This window comes from Phocoena sinus, chromosome 3 (genome assembly GCF_008692025.1).
Source record: "Phocoena sinus isolate mPhoSin1 chromosome 3, mPhoSin1.pri, whole genome shotgun sequence".
Lineage (NCBI taxonomy): Eukaryota > Metazoa > Chordata > Mammalia > Artiodactyla > Phocoenidae > Phocoena > Phocoena sinus.
Window position 1 is genome coordinate 41,742,079 of NC_045765.1, and position 25,494 is coordinate 41,767,572.

General features: G+C 44.4%; 1 protein-coding gene across 6 annotated transcripts in view; it reads right to left on the reverse strand.

The window, feature by feature from the left end:
• GALNT10 (polypeptide N-acetylgalactosaminyltransferase 10) overlaps positions 1–25,494 on the reverse strand; it is a 227,358-nt gene that overhangs the window by 79,110 nt on the left and 122,754 nt on the right. For all 6 annotated transcript variants that reach the window (XR_004349224.1, XM_032626928.1, XM_032626929.1 and 3 more), the window contains one exon: positions 10,404–10,570. Coding sequence is in view for 5 of the 6 variants with exons in the window: in XM_032626928.1 (XP_032482819.1) it covers positions 10,404–10,570 (167 nt within the window). In the remaining variant the exon portion in view is untranslated. The remainder of the gene's footprint in view (positions 1–10,403; positions 10,571–25,494) is intronic.

The following is a 25,494-nucleotide window of genomic DNA, read 5'->3' on the forward strand; positions in this document are numbered from 1 at the left end:
TAGTAGGTTAGAGCTGATGCCTACTTTTTGGCCAATGTGCTTCGTTAACCTGCTAGAACCAATATTACTTAGAGGAGCTGGCTAATATTTATGTAACCAAGCAGGACCCTATGGGGCCTTCCCTGGCACACCCCCATGTCCTCCACCTGCCTCTTCTTTGTAGAAAAGCTTTAGTCTCCCAGGCCCCCCACCTGAGTCTCAAAAGGCTGGCTCAGGAGTTAATGATTAGGAAATGCGAAGATGCAGAAACTAACAATACTTGTTGGTCTGGGAAACTGGTAACAATTGAGACTATAAATCAGCCTCGGAGTCACTGAACTCCCAGGTCCCTGAAAGATACAGATGAAGGCCTGACACACATTCCTAAGTTGTTTTTACAGGAAGCAGACCTCCACCAGAAAACTGCTGACCGCAAGCACAGAGACCTCAGACTGGGTGAAAGCAGAACAGGGGTGACGCTTGAAGCTTCATCTTGATGCCACAACCCATCCAAGAATTGTGTATGAGCTGGTCATGCACCCTGCAGTCCCCTCCTTCACACTGCCTTCAAAATCTTTATCTCCTAACCAGCAAGTTGGAGATGGTCTTAGGACATTAGTCCACCACCTTCCCAGGTTGCTGGCCCCTGGATAAAGAGACTTTTCATTTCCTGCCAACACTTGTCTCCTGAGTATTGGCCTTTTGAGCGGCAAGCAGCTGAACTTGAGCTGGGTACCAGCCCTGTCCAGTTACACTGATTGTGAATGAAAACAGCAGAACATACTTCCTTAGACGTACGGATGTATATCAGATGTCATGACTGAGCATTTCATATCTTTACCTAGCAGTTTTGTTGTTGTTTTTACCTAAAAGTTGTTTTATTTAGGGGGTGGGGTATGGAGAGGAGGTGAATTCCTTGTACTTGGGTTTGAATTTTCTACTAAATGTGAATTTTCCCATTAGGCAAATGTTGGCTAAGAGGCTCCCAATAAAACTAAGTAAAATATGTTTAAATTGTTTACAACGGTGTCTGGCACATGGTAAGTGCTATCTAGGTGTTACACAGCATTATTATTATTGCTATTACTGCTTCTTCCCCTCTATGAGGCAGACAAAACCAGTTCCTTCAGCTCCCCACTTACTGAACTAAAAGAAGGATGGGAACAGGACTTGGATGGTTTGCACTCGATCAAGTGAGATACTAAGGGACCTCCTTCTTTTATTTCAGCCTCAAATCTCATTTCCCTCTAGGCCCTGAGTAAATAGCAATTCACGTCAGACCTAAGCTGGCAGAAAGGCCCAGGAGCTTTCTGAAGAAAGACTATGACAGAAGGGGGGCAGCTCTGTGGCCCTCTCCCTGGGGACCTTATTCCAAGGACCTCCAGTCACCTGCTTCATTGGGTTTTGCTTCCCCCCATTTAGTTTTTAAGGGAACACTAAAACAGTGGAAAAGGTTAGACTTTAATCCTCACAAGAAAATCAGGAGAGTATCAGCCATTTAGCAGAGTTTTGCTGCACCAAGTTTTTAAAATATAGAAGGCTTGCCTACTGTATAGAAGCATCACCTTTCTGAAAATATAATGCAGCTATTTTCCACTACAGAAACGATTCTTTCCCAAACATCAGAGCTTTTGATGCTTCAGATGCAATCTGAGCGATTTATTTGAATTTTTTTTTTTTTTGCTATCCCAGTAAATCATTTATATAGTGCTTGATTCACAAAATCCTGGGTTGTTTTTTTTTAAGATGCACAAAATATACCATAAGCATATCGACTCTTGCATGCTGTGTTCTTGCCAGATAGCCACCAAAAGGTTTATAGATTTCCCCCATTATAAACTAATTGATATTCTGTAACAGCTTTAATCTTCTTAGCAGTTCTCTCCTTTGGAGTCTGAGGGGAGAAGCATTCAGGATGTTATATGAAAGGAGAAGAGAATCAAGAAACCTGTGGATTTTCTTAGTGCTAAGACACCCTAGAGACTGGGCTGATACATAGGAAGTGTGATTCTTAAGGTTACGGAACCCATCGTGCGGAAGATGGATCCCTCCCGTCAAATGGGATGATTAACCAGGAGGAGACTCCTCTAAGGGCAGGTAAGCAGTTTAGGACACCCCCCATCGATCTCTCAGAGCCTCAGTTTTGTCATCTGTAAGATGGAACTGTTTCCCCTGCCTTCACAGTTCCAAAGAAGGAACAATATTTCATTTCTGGGGTGGCCAGGAGAGGGGACACAGGGCAGGCCAAAGTACGAACGCTCATGCTGCCCACACAGCCTGCTAATTTATGCTTTCCCTGCTGTGGTGAACTCACCGGTACAGGCTCTGCCCTGCCAGGGAGGCCCACAGCTCCTCGCTGCTCAGCCTGTTCCTGCAGCAATCAGTTCAGGAGCAAAGTGGTAGGGACAGATCCGTGTTGTGCTCTCTGGATCAGCCTCTCCAACAATACACCTAATATTCTGGAGTCATGTGAATCCTGTCTCTATCTCACAATTGACTCAGAGGAGGAGAGATGTGATAGTCATTTTATAATGACAAGGGGGAAATGACTGTAGAAAACTTAGTGGAAGAAACCTGGATACAAAGTTAAATATAACTGGATGTCCACTACACAAAGCGTAATGTAAAGGGTCTAAATGTAGATTCACATTATGGATTATTGTCTAGCTAGTAAATAACAGATGAGTTAGCACTATACCTACTGACCTGAGGGATGTCTGTGATACATTAACAGGGAAAAAAAAGAAGAGCAATATATACAGTATGATCCCATTAAAAGGGGAGCAAAAACATGTAAAGATTAGGGGCAAAAGTTCTAGAATCAGAATGCATGGTTTTGAATCAAAGTTCTGCCTCGTTGTCCTAAGTAGACTGGCCATTTACTTAACCCCTCTGTATCTCAGTTTTCTCGTCTGTAAAATGGGGATAGACTATTACCTTTATTAAGTAGAAAAAAGAGGTTTGAGATCATTGAGTCCAGTGGTTTTCATACTGGGAATGACAGAAGCCACAACAGTGCTGAGGTGATGAATGGGTAAATGCACTGAGCACGAATGCGCAGTAAGTATTAGCTCTTGTAACTACACGTTAGTGTTATGATGCAGAGTGGTCTAGAAGGATACACACCAGACTGTTGACATGAGTTACTTCAGTTGGCCTGCAACTAGAGGGGGATTGGGAGGGTATGAAAGAGAAAATGGAAATGAACAGACACTGGGAACAAAAGAACATGTTCAGAGGGCAGATTAGATGCTCAATAGCAAATGTCACAGGGAAGTGCAAATCCAAACAACAATGAGAAACCACTACACACCTATTTCAATGGCAAAAATCCAAAACGCTGACAACACCAAATGCTGACAGGATGTGGCGCAACAGGAACTCTCATTCATTGCTGGTGGGAATGCACAATGGCATAGTCACTTTGGAAGACAGTTTGGCAGTTTCTTGCACAAGTAAACATACTCTTATCATATGATCCAGCAACTGCCACCTTCCTTGGTATTTACCTAAGTGAGCTGAAGACTTACGTCCACACAAAAACCTGTACGTTGATGTTTAGAGCAGCTTTATTCATAATTGCCCAAACTTGGAAGCTACCAGGATGCCCTTCAGTAGGTGAATGGATAAATAAATGGTGGTGCATTCAGACAATGGAATAGTATTCAGCACTAAAAAGAAATGAGCTACAAGTTATAAAAAGACATGGTGGAACATTAAATGCGTATTACTAAGTGAAGGAAGCTGATCTGAAAAGACTGCATGCTGTCTGATTCCAATTTTATTAGACATTCTAGAAAAGGCAAAACTACTGAGACAGTAAAAAGGTTAGTGGGTGCCAGGGGTTAGGAGGGAGGGAGAGATGAATAGGCAGAGCACAGAGGATTCTTAGGGCAGTAAACTACTCCATATGATGCTATAATGGTAGACACATGTCATTATACATTTGTCCAAACCCATAGAATATATAACACCAAGAGTGCACCTTAATATAAACTATGGATTTTGGGCGATAATGATGGGTTGCTGTAGGTTCATCCATTGTAACAAATGTACCCCTCTGATGCAGGTGCAGGACACTGATGAGGGAGTAGGTGTGGGGGGATATGTGCAGGAGGTGGAGGGGTGGATGGGAACTCTCTGTGCTTTCAGCTTAATTTTGCTGTGAACCTGAAACTGCTCTAAAAAATAAGGCCTATTAAAAAAAAAAACACACATTGGGAAAGGGGAGAACCCTAAATGTTAACAGTAATTGCCTCCAGGTGATGAGGTGATGGATGGCTCTTTCTGCGCTTTCCACATTTCTGTCTTGACTCCTAGCCTGTGCTCATGACGTTCCCTCTGCCTGGAACATTCTTCTCCCTTCCCTACCCCAAGGAGAAGTATCTGCTTATCCTTAGGATCGAGTTCAGCTGCAATTTTTTCTGGGAAGTCTTCCCTGATCTTCTCCGTGCTCGACAGCACCTGGACCTCCACCAAGGGGCACATACTCCATGGTCTTATGATTGCCCCTTACCTTGTATGTCTGCCCTGCTGGATGTGAGCCTTAGAAGAGAAGTCTATTTTATTCCCGTTGTAGCCCCAGCACCTGCTGCAGCGACGGGCACAGAGTCATTTCATGAATATGAATGAAATCAGGACAAATGTAGAGAAAAACAAAATCAGCAGCACAAAACTCAAGGTGACGAGAACCCAAACAATACAGTGAAAGTGGGGAATGGCCATCCCAACAGTTGTGGTGGTCCTGGAAGCAAACTAAGGCTTCGAGAGAGATGACAAGAAACGTGGAATAGATGCTGATGGGCTCGTGTCAAGAGTGGTATGTTGCAATGCAAATCAGGTCAGGGCAAACGGATCTCCTTGACGTGTCTCCAGGACTGGCATGGTGTGACAGCGCAGGTCAGAGTTAATAAGCCCATCATAGAAGGAAGACCTGGGACCTTGGTCTCAAAGGTAAGAGCCTCTACCATGTGTACTAATGGGCCCTGCAATGTCCATACTCCCTCCAGCACCAATCACTGCCAACAATCTGTTGATAGCTCCACAAACGCTTGCTTGCTTAAGAACCTCCTTTCAGGGAACCCTTCCATGTGTATGTTTTTGTTTGTTTGCTGATGGGGAGCTGCGTTGGGGGAAATGATGTCAGTGAGATCATATCATAGCCTTTCGTTTCTGCACCTCATCATCCCAGGTGGCCCACAGTTCATCCAAAGACAATAATCCCATCCAGGTCTACATATCCTATTATTTTTGGAAAACCAATATTGTTTGGAAATGGGGAGGGGAAGGAGAATAGAAAGAAACGAATGAACAAAGACCCCTCTTGATTTTCCTAATAAAGATCTCCTATCTGGGCAGTGTAATCTGGAGGCAGGTCTGCCACCCTACACGCTCACCTTTCTCCCACTAGTGCAAAAACACCTCTATGTCCTCCTCATCCTCAAGCCAAGCCCCCACATTTGAAGAGCTTTTGGAGGCCCCTGGAAAACTCCGCAGTGCTCTGTTTGCAAGCAGGGCCAGGATTATTCCGGGGCCAACGTTTGCCTTCACTCTAGTCCCCAGTGCTGCCTGCACAAAGCTCTGGATCTTATTTTAAGAATTCATCTGCTCCAATTTTGTCTCCTACCCGAGGTCTCGACCCTCAGCCAAATTAAAATTAGTTGCCCTGAGGATCCTAGAAGAGGCTCATTTCAGAGGAAAATGCCTTCTTCCAGGCAGCGCCAATCAAGCCTGTAGTTAGCATCTATGAATTTCAACTCTGAGAACTGCCTCTGCTCACGTGGCCCAGAGGAATCCGTCTTTCACGGTGGCCCATATTTGCCGTACTTGAGACAGGCCTCTCTAGAATTCTGAAGTTGTTTCTCTCAAATCTCATTTTTAAAACAATCACTGCTAAGTTTTTCTTCCAAAGCTGCCTTGAGAATTTCTTCTTGAAACAAGAAGAATGATTGCTTTTCTGAAGAACTCAGGTTGCAAAATCTGACAGCTAATGTGCAGGCAGGACTGAGGGGCAAGAGGTAAGAGTTCTCCTCTGCATTCCATGCCCGATTCACTGAGAAAAAAGGGCAACAGTCAGGGGCCTCAGTTCTCATTCCTGTCCGTGAAATGGGACAGTATTCATTCTCTTCTCTATCTTATTAGGGTTTGGGGATGGTACTGCATTGGGTTAATGTTTTTGCTCTCTGGAGAAACAGATGTTAGTTGGTGAATGTCATTCTTATATAATTTACCTTTTCTTTCTCAAGACTGTTACAGTCTTTTTTTATTGGGGGAGGGGGAATCACGTTATTTTCATCACTGAGTACAACACTGAGGAAATTGGGATATTGGAGCATAAACCATTATGGTCCAGGATTGGTTGTGTTTGATAATGAGCTCTCTTTAGCAAGAAGTTTGCTCTTTAGTACAATGGAAAATGATGTATTGAGAAGCACCCTGGGGGGTAGAAAACAGTAATGTGCTTCTGCAGATGTTTCACATTAACAGCTAAGACGAGGGGACAGGCTGTACTGGGAGCGCAGAGAGGGGATTCTTGTCTTTTCTCTGCAACCAGCTGGCCATGCGCTCTTAGTTAAGCTTGTCCACTGCTCCAGGACTCAGGTTTCCCATCTGTACAATGAGTAGGCTGTTACATCTGCAATTTTCACACATTTTTAAGCAGTGGAGTTCCTCTTAGTGAACAATTTTCCAGAAACCAAATATAGACCATGCCAGGAGAGGTATGTGAACCCCACCTGCACCTGTGAGGTTCTTCACAGCCCTCACAGTGCTCCCTGACGCATTCCTGGGCCCCCTACTGCTCAGAGGCACATGTTCAAAGCCAGTAGCCTTGGATGACCTTGAAACTCTTTTCTAACCCAGCAAGGAGAGCTGCTGTTTCTAATCTGGATGATGCCGGGTTCACTCTCCCTCTGGAGGACTAATGCCTTGTGATGCTCAGAGATGGATCCTGCCAAGTGTTATGGGTCTGCCCCATGTTTCAGAAAACAGGCGACAGGGACCTGAACCTGAAACCCAAAGACGTGGGCCAGCGCCGGTCACCAAAGGAACCTCTGTGTCTTCCACAGCCACATCTATCTCGCTGACTGAAGACGACCCTGTTGCGAGTGATGGTTTTCCCCGTGTGTGGATACAGCTGTAGCTGCCATATATTTTCCCTTCTTCTCTGCCCCCCTCATTCATTCATTCACTAATTCACAAACATTTATTAACCACAAATGGTCTAATGAGGAAGCCTGATAATGAACAGGTCAGCAAACAGCCCTGTGACCCTACGTGGAGAAGGGAGCACAGCGGCAGGGGCGGGGGACCGAAGTGAAGATGAAGAGGAGCCCGGCGCTTCCAGGATGTCCTGGCCGAGGGAAGAACACGAGAAGACCCCAAGGCAGGATGGAGCCTGGCGTGCTCCAGAACAGAAGGCCCTGCGGCGGCTGGTACACGAAGAAGGAGAGCAAAGTGCAGAGGGCAATCCGCACGGCTGTGGCTCTCAAGAACCTGAGGGAAGGCTCGGGCGCTCACCCCGAGCAGCAGGGGCTGTGTCTGCGCAGCACAGTAAACGGACGTCAGTTAATGACTTGAGCAATGTGCTCATTTATATTCATTTTCACCACCTGGCTGAGAGCCCGTGGCCTGGGGGTAGTGGGCCCAAACTGGGGGAAGGATGAGGTTGGGAGAGGAGGAGGGGTAAAGGACGAAAGGCAGGAAAGGCAACGGTAGAGCACGGGTCTGGGGCTCTGAGTCCACGGGTCTGGGTATTCTGCTGACTGGCTGTGTGAGTCTGGGCCAGTCACCTGACCCCAACTCCTTGTCGGAGACGCAGAGACCCCAGGGCCTCCCTCAGAGGCTGTCGTCATGAATAAATGAGATAATGTATGGGCCTGGCACACAAAAATGGTCCCCGGAATGATGAATGGATGGGGAGACAGTTTAGGCGGAAGGTGGGACAATAGCACATTTTTTTAGTGCTTTACAATTTGCAAAGCCCTTTCACCCACGGAAAGGGGGAGACCATACCTCCATGTCTGTACATTTATCCCTGACACCCCCTCCAACAAACTAGCTGTAAATAATGTTAATAGTAATAATGATAATACCAAGCTTAAATGTTTATTTCTAATGTTCACTTTGTGCGTTGTACTGTCCTAACTATTTGACATGTATTAACCCACTTAATAGTCATATTAAGAGGTAGATTCCCTTTTACAGATGAGGGAACTGAAGCACAGAGAGATTAAGTGACTGCGTCAAGGTCACAGAGCTAATAAGTGACAGGGCCAGGATCAAAGAGGTAATTATTGCTAAAGAATGGTGATACAGACACAAGGAGACACACCCACAGGTGACTTCACAGACCTCACTTCAGGGACACAAATAAATCTCATATAATGGATGCTATTGTAACCATGGCGGAAGTACTAAGGGAACAGAGGAAACGAGCTCTGATCCTTTAGTTGTCAAACATGTATTAAGCACCTACTATATGCCTAAGGAGTTGAGGATATGTAGTGAACAAGACTGATGGGGTAGTCCCAGCTCTCAGAATGTGGAATCTGGTAGAGGAAACATACGACAGGCCAATGTTTACACACACAATGCTCACATGTTACATTTATTTATATTTTAATTCTGATGTGATAAGAGCAAAGAAGGAAAAGTAAAGGGTCCCATGACAATGAGTGTATGTCAAGAGTTAGGGGAGAGGGCTTCCCTGGTGGCGCAGTGGTTAAGAATCCGCCTGCCAATGCAGGGGACACGGGTTCGAGCCCTGTTCCAGGAAGGTCCCACATGCCGCGGAGCAACTAAGCCCGTGCGCCACAACTACTGAGCCTACGCTCTACAGCCTGTGAGCCAGTTACTGAAGCCTGGGCACCCAGAGCCCATGCTCCATAACAAGAGAAGCCACTGCAATGAGAAGCCCGCACACTGCAACGAAGAGTAGCCCCCACTCACTGCAACTAGAGAAAGCCTGCGTGCAGCAACGAAGACCCAATGTAGCCAAAAATAAATAAATAAAATAATTAAAAAAAAAAAGAGTTACGGGGAGAATTAGAGACAGTAGGAACTGAGTTCAAAATGTGTGTGTATGTAGGGCTTCCCTGGTGGCGCAGTGGTTGAGAGTCCGCCTGCCGATGCAGGGGACACGGGTTCGTGCCCTGGTCTGGGAAGATCCCACATGCCGCGGAGCGGCTGGGCCCGTGAGCCATGGCCGCTGAGCCTGTGCGTCCAGAGCCTGTGCTCCGCAATGGGAGAGGCCACAGCAGTGAGAGGCCCGCGTACCGCAAAAAAAAAAAAAAAAAAAAAAACGTGTGTGTATGTATGTGTGTGTACACACACACCCCGCCGCGTAAGTGGGGTGTAGTACTAAAACGGGGCAGCAAGCAGCTCAGCTTTGATTATTCTGGAGTGTACTTAGATTCCCTCTCTTCACTACTTATTAGTGCCTCTACAAGAAAGTGAGAGAGGAAAGGGCTTCTCTTGATTTTCCTGCAAGTGGTGAAAGCTCTGATACAAAGAATAAGCTCGAGACCATTGGCTGGAGGGCAAATTGTTCTTGGATTTCATTTGTGGCTCCACCTCTGTCTCTTAAACCCATGAGTAAGGCCCATAGCGAAGAGGCTCTGCAGTGTGGTCTAGTGGTTAAGATCATGTGCGTGGGGTCAGACAGATGTGACTTGGTCACCACATCACCATCTAAGAGCTGTGTGACCAAGGGCAAGTCACTTAACCTCTCTGAGCCTCAGTTTCTGCATCTGTAAAGTGGTGTGGCAGACACTGTAGGTGGGCTGTCCTGATACCTTCTCTAATCCACTTCTTTTCCTATTTCTACTAAAGAGGCCAAAAATCAGAACACTCACGTTCCCAGCCACCCTTGCAGATATGGGCGCCCAAATGTCAGAGTTCTGGCCAAAAGTCTCTGGGGAGACTTTCCTGAATAAGAAGGCAGTCTTCCAAGGAAGAGGCGTTGTTCTCTTTGCCCTTCCTCCTTCTTCCTGCCTGGAAGGTAGAATTCCCAGAGGTACAGCAGCCATTTTGTAACCATGAGGATGAGGAAGTGGGAAAAGAGAAGAAGTCTGGTTCTCCAATGATAGACTCGAGCAGCTGTACCAATCCTGGATCTCATTATCAAATGAATGAATAAATGAATAAACCCCTTACTTGTTTGAGCTATTATTTAAAGTTCTCTATTATTTGCAGTTTAATGCACTTCTACGTTGATACAAATGGGATAAAAACAGAACCTATTTCATGGGTCGTTGTGAGGACTAAGTAAGATAACTTGTGTTCAGTGCCAGGCTCATGGCCTCAAGTATCAGTACATGGTGGCCCACATGCTGGCGCTGCTGAAGATGAGAAAACCTACCACCCCTTTAGCAAGTCACTGAACGGAGTATAGAGGGTGGGAAGCTGGGTGAAATGGGCCCTACCTCGGTCACTGAAGTCGTCCACCAGGACAATCTCGGCGATCAGCTCCGGGGGCGAGCGGTTCAGCACGCTGTGAACGGTGCGGAGAAGGGAGGACCAGCCCTCGTTGTGGAAGGGGATGATGATGCTGGTGTTGGGGAGCGTCTCCAGGTAGCGTTTGCTGTTGCAGCTAGAGGGAGACACGGGGGGACAGGGAGAAGACAGGTTCAGCTCTCATGTTGCCCGGAGAACTCATGCACGTGGTTCAGTTAACTGCAATTCCTACTTCCTCTCCAGGCTTCAGGCAATGAGTGAAAGCTGGGGACATCACGGTCATTTCACAACTTTCTTCTACTTGGCATCCCAAAGTCCTGCCTCTAATCCCTGCACACAGAGTGCACAGGGATACACACACACACACATGACCCCCCCACCCAGCTTTGTACACGAGCAGTTACAGAACAACAATCACCAACAGTGACGGAGCAGCACCGGGGTTTGGTGCTTTACATGCACTAACTTGTTTATGCCTCAATTGTGATATGAACATGGTTGTCCATCCTCATGATTCCATGTAGAAGACAGCCCTTCAGTAACACTCTTGTCTCTCTCCCCACCCCTTGCACATTCCTCTCTATGGAGGAGAAACCATGTGTCCTTAAACCTGGAAGAATAAACTGGGCTTCACTGGCTTGGCCCCTCTTCTCTCCCTCCCTGGGCTCTGTGGGCAGAGGGCACATTTTCTCCTTTGCTTTCCACCAGCCCCATGGTAAGCTTGGGGGCAGAAGGCCCTGTTCCTGTGGGCCTTTAATATCATGGTAATACCCCAGAGAATTAACATAGTTACTTAGTATCAGCAAATATTTAGCTGGTGTTCAAACTTCCCTGATGTTTTTGTGTCTGGTTTGTTTAAATCTGCATCAAGACAAGGCCCACATTACTGCTTTTAGCTGATGCATCTCCTAGGTCTCTTTTCCCCTTACCATTTGTTTAAGAAACTGGGTCATTTGTTCTATAGTATTTCCCACAGTCTGCATTTTGCTTCCTGCATTGATGTGGTGTCTCTCGACATGTTCCTCTGTCTGCCCCACTTTGCCTCCTGTAAACTGGTAGTTAGATCTAGAGGCTTGACCTAATTCGATGAGATATTCTGGCAGCCTCTTTATAGGTGCTGGTGTGAGCATTCCTTGGGAAACACATAATGTCCAGTTGTCTTTCCTTTTGTGGTGTTGGTGGCCAAAGATGATTTGCATCTAAATCCTTTATTTCATCAGGGGTTTGCAAAATGGTGATTTCTAATTCTATCATTCTTTCTTTACTAGCTGGAATACTTCCATGGAGAAAAACTTTACCATGTCAACTATTTGGCTACACTGAAATATAGGAAAGATAGGCTAAGTTCTTGATTCTTAATTTACCGATTTTCAGAAGGACCTGGTTCCCTAGCATCCTCCAAAGATGGTCAATTATTTGTTTTCATTATGAACTCATAATTTTTAACATAATTAATATGTTTCAATTCAACGCTAGTATTATTCTTCTTGGTTCCCAAATAAGCCTATTTTTAGCCCAAGGCAGTCTTCTCAAGTTGGCTCCTAGTCCTTTGCACATGGTCACAGAGTACTGACAGCTTCTTTGTTTTCTGACAAAAGGTATCAAAAGATTCTCCAGGCTCAACTTGTATGTTTCCTGCTCTAACCTGGAATCAACCCTTCTGCCAAGGAACCCTGGCTCTTTAATATTATCAACATAACCATTTGGATGCTGCAATATGGGCACTAAGTGCATTCATTACTATTATGTTGGTTATGGCTTCTATGCCTTTACGGTGGTCAGCACTACAAATATATTTTAATAGATGAGTTTATGCTAAAATTTCAAATATATATACAATTTCATAAACATAAAATTACAGTTTTACTAAACCTTAATTTTATATTGTATCTCTTTTTTATTGAGATACAATTCACATACCATAAAATTCAACATAAAATTCACCCTTTTAAAGTGTATAACTCAGTCATTTTTAATATATCCACAAAGTTGTACAACCATCACCACTATCTAATTCCAGAACATTTTCATCACCCCCCAAAAGAAACTTCATATCTATTAGCAGTCATTACCCATTATCCACTGCCCCCAGTCCCTGGAAATCACTAATTTGTTTTCTGTTCCCATGGATTTTCCTATCCTAGACATTTTATACAAATGGAATCATATAACATGTAGCCTTTGTGTCTGGGTTCTTTCACTTAAGCATAATATTTTCAAGGTTCATTCATGTTGTAGCATGCATCAGTACCTCATCCTTTTTCGTGGCTGAATAATATTCCACTGTACAAATACAACACATTTTATTTATTCATTCATCAACTGATGGACATTTGGGTTGTTTCTACCTTTTGGCTATTATGAATAATGCTGCTGTGAAAATTCATGTACAAGTTTTGGGGTAGACATATGTTTTCAATTCTCTTTGGTATATATCAAGGAGTAGGATTGCAGGCCATAAAGTAACTCCATGTTTAACTTTTTTTTTTTTTTTTTACGGTACACAGTCCTCTCACTGTTGTGGTCTCCCATTGTGGAGCAAAGGTTCCAGATGCGCAGGCTCAGAGGCCATGGCTCATGGGCCTAGCCGCTCCGTGGCATGTGGGATTTTCCCGGACCGGGGCACGAACCCGTGTCCCCTGCATCGGCAGGTGGACTCTCAACCACTGCGCCACCAGGGAAGCCCCCATGTTTAACTTTTTAAGGAACTGCCAACTGTTTCCAAAGTGACAGCACCATTTTACATTCCTACCAACTATGTATGAGGGTTCCAATATCTTCACATGCTCACCAACTCTTGTTATTGTCCATCTTTTTGATTATAGCCATTCTAGCGGGTATGAAGTGGTATCTCATTACAGTTTGGTTTGCATATTCCTAATGAAAAATGGTGTTGAGCTTATTTTCATGTGCTTATAGGCTATTTGTATAACTTCTTTGGAGAAATGACTAGTAAATATGTATTTCATTTTCATATTGTTCCTTGCTGGTGTACAGAGATATAATAGATTTTTTATATTGAGCCTGTGTCTTGCAACCTTGCTGAACTTATTAGCTCTAATGACATTTTTTTGGTGTGGATTCCTTAGGATTTTCTATACACAAGACAGTGTCATCTGCAAATAGAGATAGTTTTACTTCTTTCTTTTGAATCTAGATGCCGTTTATTTCTTCTTCTTGTCTAACTGTCTAGAAACTCCAGTACAATGTTGAATAGAAGTGGCAAGAGCAGACATCCTTGTTTTGCTCCTGACCTTAGAAGGGAAAGCTTTCAATCTTTCACCATTAAATATAATGTTAATGTGCGTTTTTCATCAATGCTCTTTATCAGGTTGAGGGAACTCCCTTCTATTCTCAGTTTGTTGAATGTTTTTATCATGAAGAAGTGTTGGATCTTGTCAAATGCTTTTTCTGCATCTACTGATATAATCATATGGCTTTTGTTCTTTATCCTATTAATATAATGTATTACATTGATTGATTTTCATATATTGAACCAACCTTGCATTCCTGGGATAAATCCTATTTGGTCATGGTGTATAATCCTCCTTATATGTTGCCGAATTTGGTTTGCTAGCATTTTGCTGGGGATTTTTGCAGCTATATTCATAAGGGATATTGGTCTGTAGTTTTCTCTTCTTGTTAGGTTTTTGTCTGGTTTTACATATTCTAACTCTTTTGCTAAAAATCTAGGTTCTTAACATTAACAGTTGCTTGCTTTTTTCCTATAACAGTTTCAGAAAAGCAATATTAATATTATTTCTAACAATATGATTACAGAAAATTTAAGATTCCTTTTGTTCTTCATTTCTTTTCATCTTTGGGGTATATTTCAACAGAGATATTAGGGATTTTCCCAGGGCCCAGAAAAGGGGAGCTGAGGACCAGGCAGGCCAAGAGGGAATAACAAAACTGCCCACCTTGGGACTTCCCTGGTGACGCAGTGGTTAAGAATCCGCCTGCCAATGCAAGGGACACAGGTTCGAGCCCTGGTCTGAGAAGATTCCACATGTGCAGAGCAACTAAGCCCGTGCGCCACAACTACTGAGCCCACGTGCCACAACTACTGGAGCCCACGCACCTAGAGCCTTTGCTCCGCAACAAGAGAAGCCACCACAATGAGAAGCCTGCACAATGCAACTAAGAGTAGCCCCTGCTCGCGGCAACTAGAGAAAGACCGTGTGCAGCAATGAACACCCAATACAGCCAAAAATAATATATAAAATTAAATATTTAAAAATATATAATATATGTGATAAAATCATTAGAGGAATGTTAATTGCAGAATCTCGATGGTGGGAATCTCGATGAGTGTTCTGTGTGCAATTCATTCAAGTTTTCTTTGACAATTTTCAGAAAGAAATGGTGGGAGGAAAAAAACAGGTCAGGGTCCACGGACTCCTTAGCTTTAAATTCTACCTCTGCTAGCAGCACCAAGGGAAGCTGGGGGGTAGGATAGGGCAGGAATGAACCCATGGTGTCTGGCTGTGAGCCCAGTTACAGCTGCACGGACAGAGTGCCCCTAATTCTGGCAGTCCAGTATTGATGGACAGACAGGTCAGTCTCTCTCTTTCCCCTTCTTTCATGTCCCCTCTTGCTCCTGCATCTGGCTGGGCTGCTTTTATCCAGGCCCCACCTCCGGGCCCTCCTCCGCCCCTTCCCCCACCTCTCTAACCCCTTTGATCATTTCAGCCAGTCTTCTGGGGGAGCCTTTTCCAACTTTATTATGTCGACCTTTACAAATGAACGAAAGCACCTCTTCTCAAAAATCCCTTTCCCTTAATTTGGCTGCATCCTCTGTGGCCAAGAAAGACAGGTAATATCTCGTTTTCTACAAGAGTTCCTGCCTTCCATCCAATTTTGCAGGAGGCTTACTCGTTGCGGCAGGGTTGGAGGGGGGGTTAGCTGTAATAAATTGCCTGGAGTCCATGGGGTGAAATACAACAGCGTTATTACGGCGCAGAGAGCCCTGGCTCTCTTGAACCCCAGAGCTGGGGCCCACAGCCTGCCGCTAGATACACAAACACCATCATGTACTAAGGGAAGCAGACGATGCGACAACAGACTAAATTCATTTTTAGATTAACCCAATCCTGGATTTAAAAATTATTCAGAACTTAAATAAAAGGCTCAGCCTTGATCATGTGCTTCTGCGGAGGCGAGGAGGGTCTACTCTTTTTCTCCCTCCTCTAACCATCCACTCATTTATTTACAAAATAAACACAAAATGGCACTTCAACTTTTGCCACAGGCACTAGTCATTAGTTTGGTCCCAGCTTAGGCTACTGGTTCAAATAAAAAATTGTGTGCCGTGCTCAAATGAATCTCTCCAGTATCCAGCAGGAAACTTGGCTCCACAGACTCGCCCCCAGGCACCTCCCTGTTGGGAGATCATGTGAAAAGCCCCATTTCTCCTCCTCTTATTAGGCCTCAGATCGCAGCAGAGGAGGCCTGCGGGTGGCAGGGAGGAAGAGAGAAGGCCACCACCCACCCCAGTGACACCCCCATCTTAGCTGTCACCTTTAAGACCTGTCTGCATGCTGTGTCTTAAGATCTCAACACTGGACAGCAGAGTATGCTCAGTCCTTGTATGTGTGATAAACACAAAGCATCCCTTTGCCCGATGCCTTCAGAGTGTGGTCTCCGGGACAGGGCAACGGGGGCACTGCTCCCAATGCAAAGAGGCTGGGTTTGGCTACGACCAGACAATAATAACCTCCTCCTTCCCCAGTTCATCGTGCCTGATGGTTTAAAGCACACTCTCCCTTTTTTCTAAGCTGCACCAACCCCTGGGAGGGAGACAAACCTGGGAGTGCTAACCCCATTCTCCACATGAGGAAATGGAGCCCCTAGTGGAAAGTGACTTGGATCCAAGCCTCAAATCTAGAGAGTATTTACTTAAAATAATGCTTATAATATTTTTCTTGATGACAAAAGTGGTTAATTGCTCACTATGAAAGGCTGGAAAACACAGAAAGGCTAAAAGACAACTGCTAATGGCTTCAACATCTTGACACCGGAGGCTGGCCTCCGTGAAACATTTAGGGTATGTCTTCCTCCAAGCTCTTCTATGAACAAATATTTGTTTCTACAACACGGCACATGGCACACTGACTTGATGGCCTCCCAGTCTCCATGGGTCCCCAGATACAGAGTGGGGTCCAGAGACACTTAGAAGGGGCCTTGCGGGGGCAGGAACGGGCAGAGCGATGCCCTCACAGAAGGTCAAAGCAGGGACACATGACATTTCCATCACATGACATCAACCTTGGTGCCCCCCTGGCTCAGTATTTCTGGCCCCAGGAGACACCAAAAAGGAAGAGGCAACTGTGGTATTTCAAACCTTACGACTATGAGCTGAGTGCAAAACATCCCACCGCTTGCCCAAGCACTTCCCTTGTTATCTGGTTCACAGTCTGATGAGGTCCCAACCTCAACAGGACAAAGTTGAGTTAGATGTTCACGGCGTGAGGACCAAGAGGCACGGTCAGGGGTGCTTCCTGACACACTTTGAAGTGGTGAAAAGAGTAGAAACAGAGTGAATATTCATCAATGGGGAAAGATTAAATAAATGATGAAAAATTCGAACTACAGAGTACTGATAGCAGTTAAAAAATAAGCTGGAAGATGACAATGATTATAACAGAATATATCTGTTAAGGATTTCTACTATGTTGGGCATAATAAGCACCTTCTAAGCACTTTCTATGCATTAAGTCATTTAATTGTCACAATGCTCTTATGAGGTAGGGACTATCTTACTCCCATTACAATGAGGCGCAAACAAGGCAGAGAGGTCAAATAACTTGCATTAGGTCAAACAGCTGGTAAGAGCTGGAGCCTGGATGAAACCCACCTGTCCTGTATACATAAATATTTTTATAGAGGTAATGTGCTATTAATTATACAAGCAAAAAGAAGAATGAATAGATAAAAAAAACAAAAACTGAGGGAACTAGGTAGGAGCCTGAAATCCTGGCTTCTGGTTTCTGCTCTGCCATGCAACATTCCAAGTCCCATCTTCTTGCCAGACCCCAGGTTCCCCTTATGTCGATAAGGGAGCTGGACAAAGGGCAAGTCTGGCGTGCCTGCTCTGTATTCCTTCTCCTTCTTTTGGTAAAAGCATCCTGATTCTCCTTGGGGAATCTCCCAGCCCTCAATTTCACAGGGTTTGGCGGAGGTCCTTGCCTTGCATTGAGGGTGGGCAAGAGAGCCTGGCTCAGCCAGAGCATCGCAGATCCACAGCCCCTGTGGTTGGTTCAGGGATGGGCACCTGTAAATCAGAGTAAATCTTGGCTGAGACAGCTGGGAGAGAGGGAAGCTCTTTTTTGCTGAAAATGAACGTGGGAGGATAGAAGTCTGATCTGCCTGGGGCCACCATACAGACTGTTTCCTATCTTAAAATGAAGTTAGCAGAACAGAAAACAGAGCCAAGAGTTGGAGAGAGAGGTTCCTGCTGGCATCACTTAGGGACCTGGATCCAGCTCTGGCAGAAGCCATCACCTACTCCTGGCCTTTTCAGTTATGTGAGTCAATACATTGTCTTTTCTTCAGTCAGTTTGAGTTAGGTTTCTGTCACTTGTAACTATTAAGGATTTTGCTGATATAACTGGATCATCTCTAAGCCCCATCAGTCACATGAATCTGTTTTGGAACTAAGGATGGCTTTTGAAGGACTGAGGCAGAAACTTCCCAGGTGCTCCCTCTGACCTGAAGGGGGCAGCCTCTCTCATGCTGCAGGAAGAGAACTTTGATCATTCACTGACTAGGAGAAAGTGGCCTGGGCTGAGGGCTGAGGTGGGGGGTGGGAGGCAGTAGGAGGACTCACTGGGGATTGAGCAGCCCCCAGTTGAATATTCCCTAAAGGATTCTGAGCCCTTGGGCATAAAGATGAATCGAATATACTGGCCCTTAACATGTACCCTCAGGGTTTAATGCTGGAGCACTAGAATAAGAAGGAAAAGAAGTCAATATCAAAGGGAAGCATTTCAAAAATTTTCTCTCCAAGTCAACCTTGAAAAAGAACAATCCAGTCATTTTGAAGGGAACATAAAAAAAAAAATTTAATTCCCTAACATGGGACACCATCCACAGACCAAATTGAAATGCAAGTCCAGGGACTTCCCTTGTGGTCTAGTGGATAAGACTCCCTGCTCCAATGCAGGGGGCCCCGGGTTCGATCCCTGGTCGGGGGAGCTAGATCCCGCAGGCATACTGCAACTAAGAGTTTGCATGCTGCAACTAAGGGTCTGCATGCCACAACTAAATAGCCCGCATGCTGCAACTAAGAGTCTGCATGCCTCAACTAAGGAGCCTGCATGCTGCAACTAAGGAGCCCACATGCCGCAACTAAGACCCAGCGCAGCCAAAATAAATAAATATTTTTTTAAAAGAAGTGCAAGTCCATGAACACACCCAATATTGTATGTGCCTAAGGGAGCAAGAGTGCTCTGGGCCTGGGTTCAAATCCCAACTGTGCTACTCTGCAGCTGTGAGACCTGGGGCAGCTTTCCATCCTTTGCTGAGACTCAGTTTCCTCATCTGTGAAGTGGGGATGGTAACACCAGGAGGATGACAGGAGAACTAGGTGAGAATGGACAATTAAAACAGCCACAAGGAGGGAGAAGTAGCTAGCTCCAGCCTTGCAGACAGGTAAATGTGGAGGAGAACTCATAGCAAAGAGAATGTTCCTGATTTCAATCCTCTTGGAATCAGGGATGGCCATCCCAGGAAAGGGCAAGGGGCTTCAGTAAGGGTACTTTCCAAGGTGGAAACTGTGGTAAGGGAAGGGACATGAGCTGAAGAGACCCTCAGATCCGGATTCAAATCTCACCTTTGTCACTTAGAAGTGTGTCACTTGGGGAAGGTCACAGCCTCCCTAAGCCTCAGGTTCCATGTGGGTAAAACGGGGATATAACTCTTTCCTATTAAGGCTGTCCCAAGGAATAAATGACATACCATATGTGAATGTACCTGGTATAGCACCTGGCTCAGACATGTCAGTTTCCACCTCCCCGAGGCCACGGTGTAGGTCATTTTCCAGCAAATGGTTTAAGTTCAAAATTCTGAAATTCTCCCCTCTGTATTTTACATAAAGGACAGTTCCTTATAATACAACATTCTCAGGAAGACTATGTCTTATGGGCTCTGGAGCCCCCAAGAAGCTTAGTGGAAATTATAAATAGCTCCAGACTCTGGAACAAAAGGAAGAAACTGGATCTTAGTGGGCAGAGTGTGAAAAACTCCTGCCCTTCACCCTCATCATCCCTCCAGATGCAGGTTTGGGCCCTCTCCTGACATACCCGACAGCAAGCCTTTTCTCTACAGCTGAGGCTCGGCTCCCCAGCCCTTCTTTCCCGCTCTGTGGGGGATGAGCCAGGCGTGGGTTTCTCTTTAACACAGTCTGGCTGGAACCAGAGGAGCCGGAAAATTAGTGTGACAACATGTGCTGAGGCTGACATCTTTTTGAAGGTCCTTTTCCATTTAGGGGAGCCTTTGCTGCACCCACCTGCTCTTCCCTCCTCTCAACAGGCAGTTAAGAGAATAACAAAGTGTATTAGTATTAATTATGCACCTCTGCACCACCAGTTCATCCCGTTTTGTGCCCCCTAACCTGTACCAGAGACTTCCAGTACGAGCAGTATTTAAAGGATCTTGGTTTGTGCAGTCTTTGCCTCTCCCTTTGAACTCACATTTTGGAAAGCCCTTTGCTCAGATCATATCTAGTGTTGAGAATGGTGTAAAAACCACAACAACAACAGCAAAAATTTTTAAAGCACACAGCAAAATCCAACAGTTTCTTCACATGGCTGTCCCACGTGATAAAACTGGTCCTTCTGCAGACGTAACATGCAAAGTGTTCCCTGTGCTCAAACTTTAAACACAGGCTGACAGCAGGAAGGAGGAACTCTGGTTAATCAATATGGTAGGTGAGGTCAAGAGGCCCGGAATTATCAGCATGAAATAACCACCATAAGGATCACACCTCCCGTTAGATGCCAGATGCCAGGCCAACAAGGTTAGGAGGAAATGGGTTTTAATATCAAGATTCTTCATGATTCATGACAAGAGGAGAAAAGAAGAAACTAAAATGTAAAGAAACATGTTCAAGGATGTTTTTGCCAGTGTTTCCAGAATGGAAACAACCTGTATGCCTGTCAACAGAGCAATGGTTGAATTTATGAGATTCCTGTGTAACATTATACAGCTATTAGAAATGTCTTAGAAAAGTGACCATAATATAAGCAAAAAAAACCTACCTGTAGAATAAAATACATATAGTATGACCACATTTTTGTGGGGGAAAAAAACCCCAAACCAAAAAACCCCAAACCTCTTGCTATGTCTCCATATGTTGCATAAACAAAGGAAAAGTCTACAGAATGCTAAACTGATACCATTCATTACCTGGGCAGATTCAGGGTTGCAGGTGGCTGGCTGGGTGGGGGCACTATTGATTTTGTCCCCCAAAAAGATGTGGAGAAGGAGGCTTACAATCGGGAGGGAGTTATGTTCTAGTCTATGTCTCATTGCTCCTAAGCTGAGCTGCTTCGCTTTTCTTATCATCATTCTGCCTGTGATACCATCTTAATGAAGGGAGAGAATTGATAATTGTCTTTATCTTCCAGTCATTATTCTCTTTTTCCTTAAATCCTTTCAAGGGCAATACCACTTAGAAATCAAACTCATCTCTGTAACCAATTTTACTGAGGGCGATTTATCTGCTCCTGGACAAGCATATGTTACCTTCAGCAGCGGGAGTGAAAGGCAACTCAAGCAGTGTCTGGGTTGTGTCCATTTATCTAGCCAACCCTGCTCGCTATGCCTGGCCCAAGAACCTTCATGCACAAAGGATTCAAATGTAAAAATGTCTGCTTCCTTCCCTGTGAGGAATGGGCCTCGGTCTTGTGTGATGCAGCAGAAGGAGCACAGGCTGGGGTCCAGGTGTGAGTCTCCTTTGCCTTCTACAGGCTGTGTGAACTGGAGCAAAGAACTCAGCTTCCCTGAGGTTTAGTGTATGCATCTGTAAAATGGAGCTAGTAATCCCTGTTAGACACAAACGATTTCAGAGAGGCCAGAATCACAAAAGAGTTGTGACAGAGTTTTTGTAAATGAGAAAATGATGTTGAGACATAAAGGAAAGAAAAACGTCGTCACACCAAACCTCAAAGTGGGAACAAGTGAGCTGAGGCTGTGTAGTGCTCAGCACGATGCCTGGCACACAAACACTAGATAAATGGCAGGTGTTGTTATTATTCATGGAGAACACAGCACCCATTTCAAGAAGACTTAGAAAACGTATCTGTTTGCAGAAATGATAAAAGAACACAAACCACACAACAGCTCATGTGGATGTCGAGTGCTTTTCACCCAGCATAAATCATATGGGATACATGCCCGTTTGATTTTCAGTTGACAGGCAGCCATTTTTATGTATAAGCCATTTATCTCCGTAATTTCACCAAAAGGCTGAATTCACTGAAATCTGTTTTAAAAATTACAAGAAAAGGAGTCAATTTGAGAAAGTTTATTGGCTGCCATTTCATTTTAAGGCTTATGAGCACCTTTAAATCCCAATATTAGGTCTGATGGATCAATAACTGCTGTCTTAGAAGAAACACTATTGCTCAGAAGAGAGAAATTTAATTTCAGAGGAGAGCCGACTGAAGTTTCCTGTAGAACCAGTGATGCTACAAAGAAACCTGGACTTTCTCCTTTCCCAGCTCACAAATCATTCAGACTACAGCCTCCTTCTGCCCCCTGCCCCTCCCTACACAACTGCCTTGCTAACAGCCTGCCAAACTAGGGAGTCTGCATCTCTCTCATCCTGAGGATCTCTGGGGCGCTAATCTTACACTCAAGCACTCCATTACAGAAGTGTCAAGTGAGCTTACTCCACCATACAAATCAAGATAAAAAGGGTAAGAACTGCTAATACATACTAAATGTATCTTCCAAGCCTGTCACTGTTGTACAGAGGGTCTGACATACCTCCTGGCACTGTGGGGGTGGGGGGTGGGAGATGGGTGGGCACAGACTCCAGTCATTCACTCCCATCGTAGATGGCAGAAGGTGTGCACCACCCTCACTTTGACCTGAATGTGGCACACATACTATCATCCTGCACACCACACCACAGACCACAGCTGATCCTGGGTCATTTTTAGATTTACTGTCTGTTATGCCTCAGACATTTTTTGCTATTCAGGGAAAGTGAGTTAATTAAAACCACAATATAATGTATAATATAATCAATAAAGGATCCCACCACCATTTCCATTTTTCACAACACAAATGGCATCATTTATTCAACCGCCTACTTGACATCATCGTTTGGATGTTTTTAGAACATCTTAACCTTGACTGAAATACAAATCTTGATTTCCCCCAAGCCTGCTCTTCCCAAAGTCTTCATTTCTGTAATGGCAACCCCATCTCCCCAGTCGCTCTTGCCAAAAACCTTGGCGTTATCCTTGATTCCTTTCTTTTTCTCATATCTATACTGTCTGTAAGTAAATTCTGTAGTCTCCATCTTCAAAGTATATCTAGAATGCGGCCACTGGTAATCTCTACTCCCACCGTGGTCTGAGTCTGTAATATACCCCTAACTATTCTCCCTGTCTCTACCCTTGGCCACCTCAGTCTATTCTAACATAGCAACCAAAGGGATCCTTCGAAAGTGAAAATCGGATCATGGCGCTCTCTGCTCAAAACCCTCCAGGGATTCCCATCTTACTCACTTTGGTAAAAGCCAAAGCCCCACCATGACCCTGACACTCCTCCAGCCTTGCTTCTCATCTCTCCTCCTGGCTCACTGGGTACCACAGCCAAGCATGATGGTCTCAGGGCCTTTGTACTTGTTTCCTCTGCCTGCAGGGCTCTTCCCCCAGTTAACTGCCTTGTTAGGCCCCTCACTTCTTCATTTCTCTGTTCACATGTCATCTTATCAGCGAAGCATTCCCTGACCACTGAAATAAAATACACCTTATTCCCATCACTTTTTTTTTTTTTTGGCCGTGCCCCACGGCATGTGGGATCTTAGTTCCCCAACCAGGGATCGAACCTGCGCCCCCTTACAGTGGAAGTATGGAGTCTTAATCACTGGACCGCCAGGGAAGCCTCTCCCGTCACTTTTTCTACTTCTTACTTTGCTTCTTTCTTTCCCTACATCACTGGAAAATAAATATATTGATTTGTTTGTTTATGACCTCCCCAGCCCAGTAGAATGTAAGCTCTAGGAGGGAAGGAAATTTTGCCCATTTTGTTCATTGCTGTTTTCCCAGGGACTAGCCTACACTAGTAGGCTAGGAAGTAATAAACACACATGGTAGGCACCCAATAAGTATTTGCTTAATTAATGAGTGAATGACTTGCAGAGAAACTTTCAACTGACTAATAGGCTTGAGATCTCTTCAAGGCAGGGACTGCCATTTGATCATTTTAGTATAAATGAGTAGGAGGAGGCTGCATTTTGGTGGGCAACAGATCGGGGATGGAGGAATGAGAAAGGAGCCCTTAACACACATACACGGTTGCCTTAAATTCCTGATTTAATTAGCTCTGAATACATTCATGAGGTGTCCATGCAGCAGGAGCCCAAGAACACAGACAGCAGCTCTGCCAACAGCTTCCTTTGGTCCCCTGGGGTCCCATGAATGCACAACTGGTGATGCCTTCTGGGCCAGAAAAACTCAATTCTTTTACATCCCAGGCCTTTCCTGCTTGAGGTTTCATCACCATTCCAGAAGATTTCCTGTCTGTTTCTGCAGATATTTATAAACATCAGGCTTTCCTGGTTCTCAACCCCCAGCAACACCAAGGCCACACTATCATGGGAGGAAGGTGGTGGTCCCTCAATAGGTTCTCAGCCTCTAGCTCTTCTGGGTCCAGGGAGCGATTCCCCTTCAGTGCTCTCCCTCTTCCTGATTCCCTACCCTTTTATCCGGATGTTGTGGATACTGCAATGCTTAGCAAACCATGATAACAAATCCATTTCCAACTGGATTCTATTATTTCTAATAGGTTTTTGGTGGAGTCTTTAGGGTTTTCTGTATATAAAATCATGTCATTTACAAATAGTGACCATTTTACTTCTTCCTTTCCATTTTGGATGCCTTTAATTTCTTTTTCTTGCCTAATTGCTCTATCTAGGATTTCAATACTATGTTGAATAAGAGTGGCGAGAAGGGGTATCCTTGTCTAGTTCCCGATTTTAGAGATAGCTTTTAACTTTTCATTACTGAGTATGATATTAGTTGTGTGTTTGTCACATATGACCTTTATTATGTTGAGATACGTCCCTTCTACACCCACTTTATTGAGAGCTTTTATCATAAATGGGTGTTGAATGTTACCAAATGCTTTTTCTGTATCTACTGAGATGAACATATGGTTTTTATCCTTCATTTTATTAATGTGGTGTGTATCACGTTGACTGATTTGTGGATGTTGAACCGTCCTCAAATCCCTGGAATAAATTCCACTTGATCACGGTTGTATGATCTTTTTGACATATTGCTGAATTTGGTTTGCTAATATTTTGTTGAGGATTTTTGCATCTCTGTTCATCAGAGATATTGGCCTGTAATCTTCTTTTTTGTGTTGTCTTTGTCTGGTTTTGGTATCGGGGTAATGCTGGCTTCTTCACAATGAGTTGGAATATACTCCATCCTCTTTAACTTTTTGGAAGAGTTGTGTAGAATTTGTATTATTTCCTAAATTTTTGTAGAATTCACCAAGGAATCTATTTGGGCCCAGAGTTTTCTTTGTGGGAAGGTTCTTAATATAATTTCAATTTCTTTACTAGATATAGGGCTATTTAAATGAATCATTTCTTCTTGAGTAAGTTTTGGGAGTTTGTATCTTTTAAGGAATTTGTCATTTCATCTAAGTTGTTGAATTATAGGAATAAAGTTGTTCAGAATATTATTTTATTATTCTCAACAGTAATAGAATCTGTGGTTATATCACCTCTCTCATTCTTGATATTGATAATTTGTGTCTTCTCTCTTTTTTTTCTTTATCAGGCTGCTAAGACATCAATTTAATTGACCACCTCAA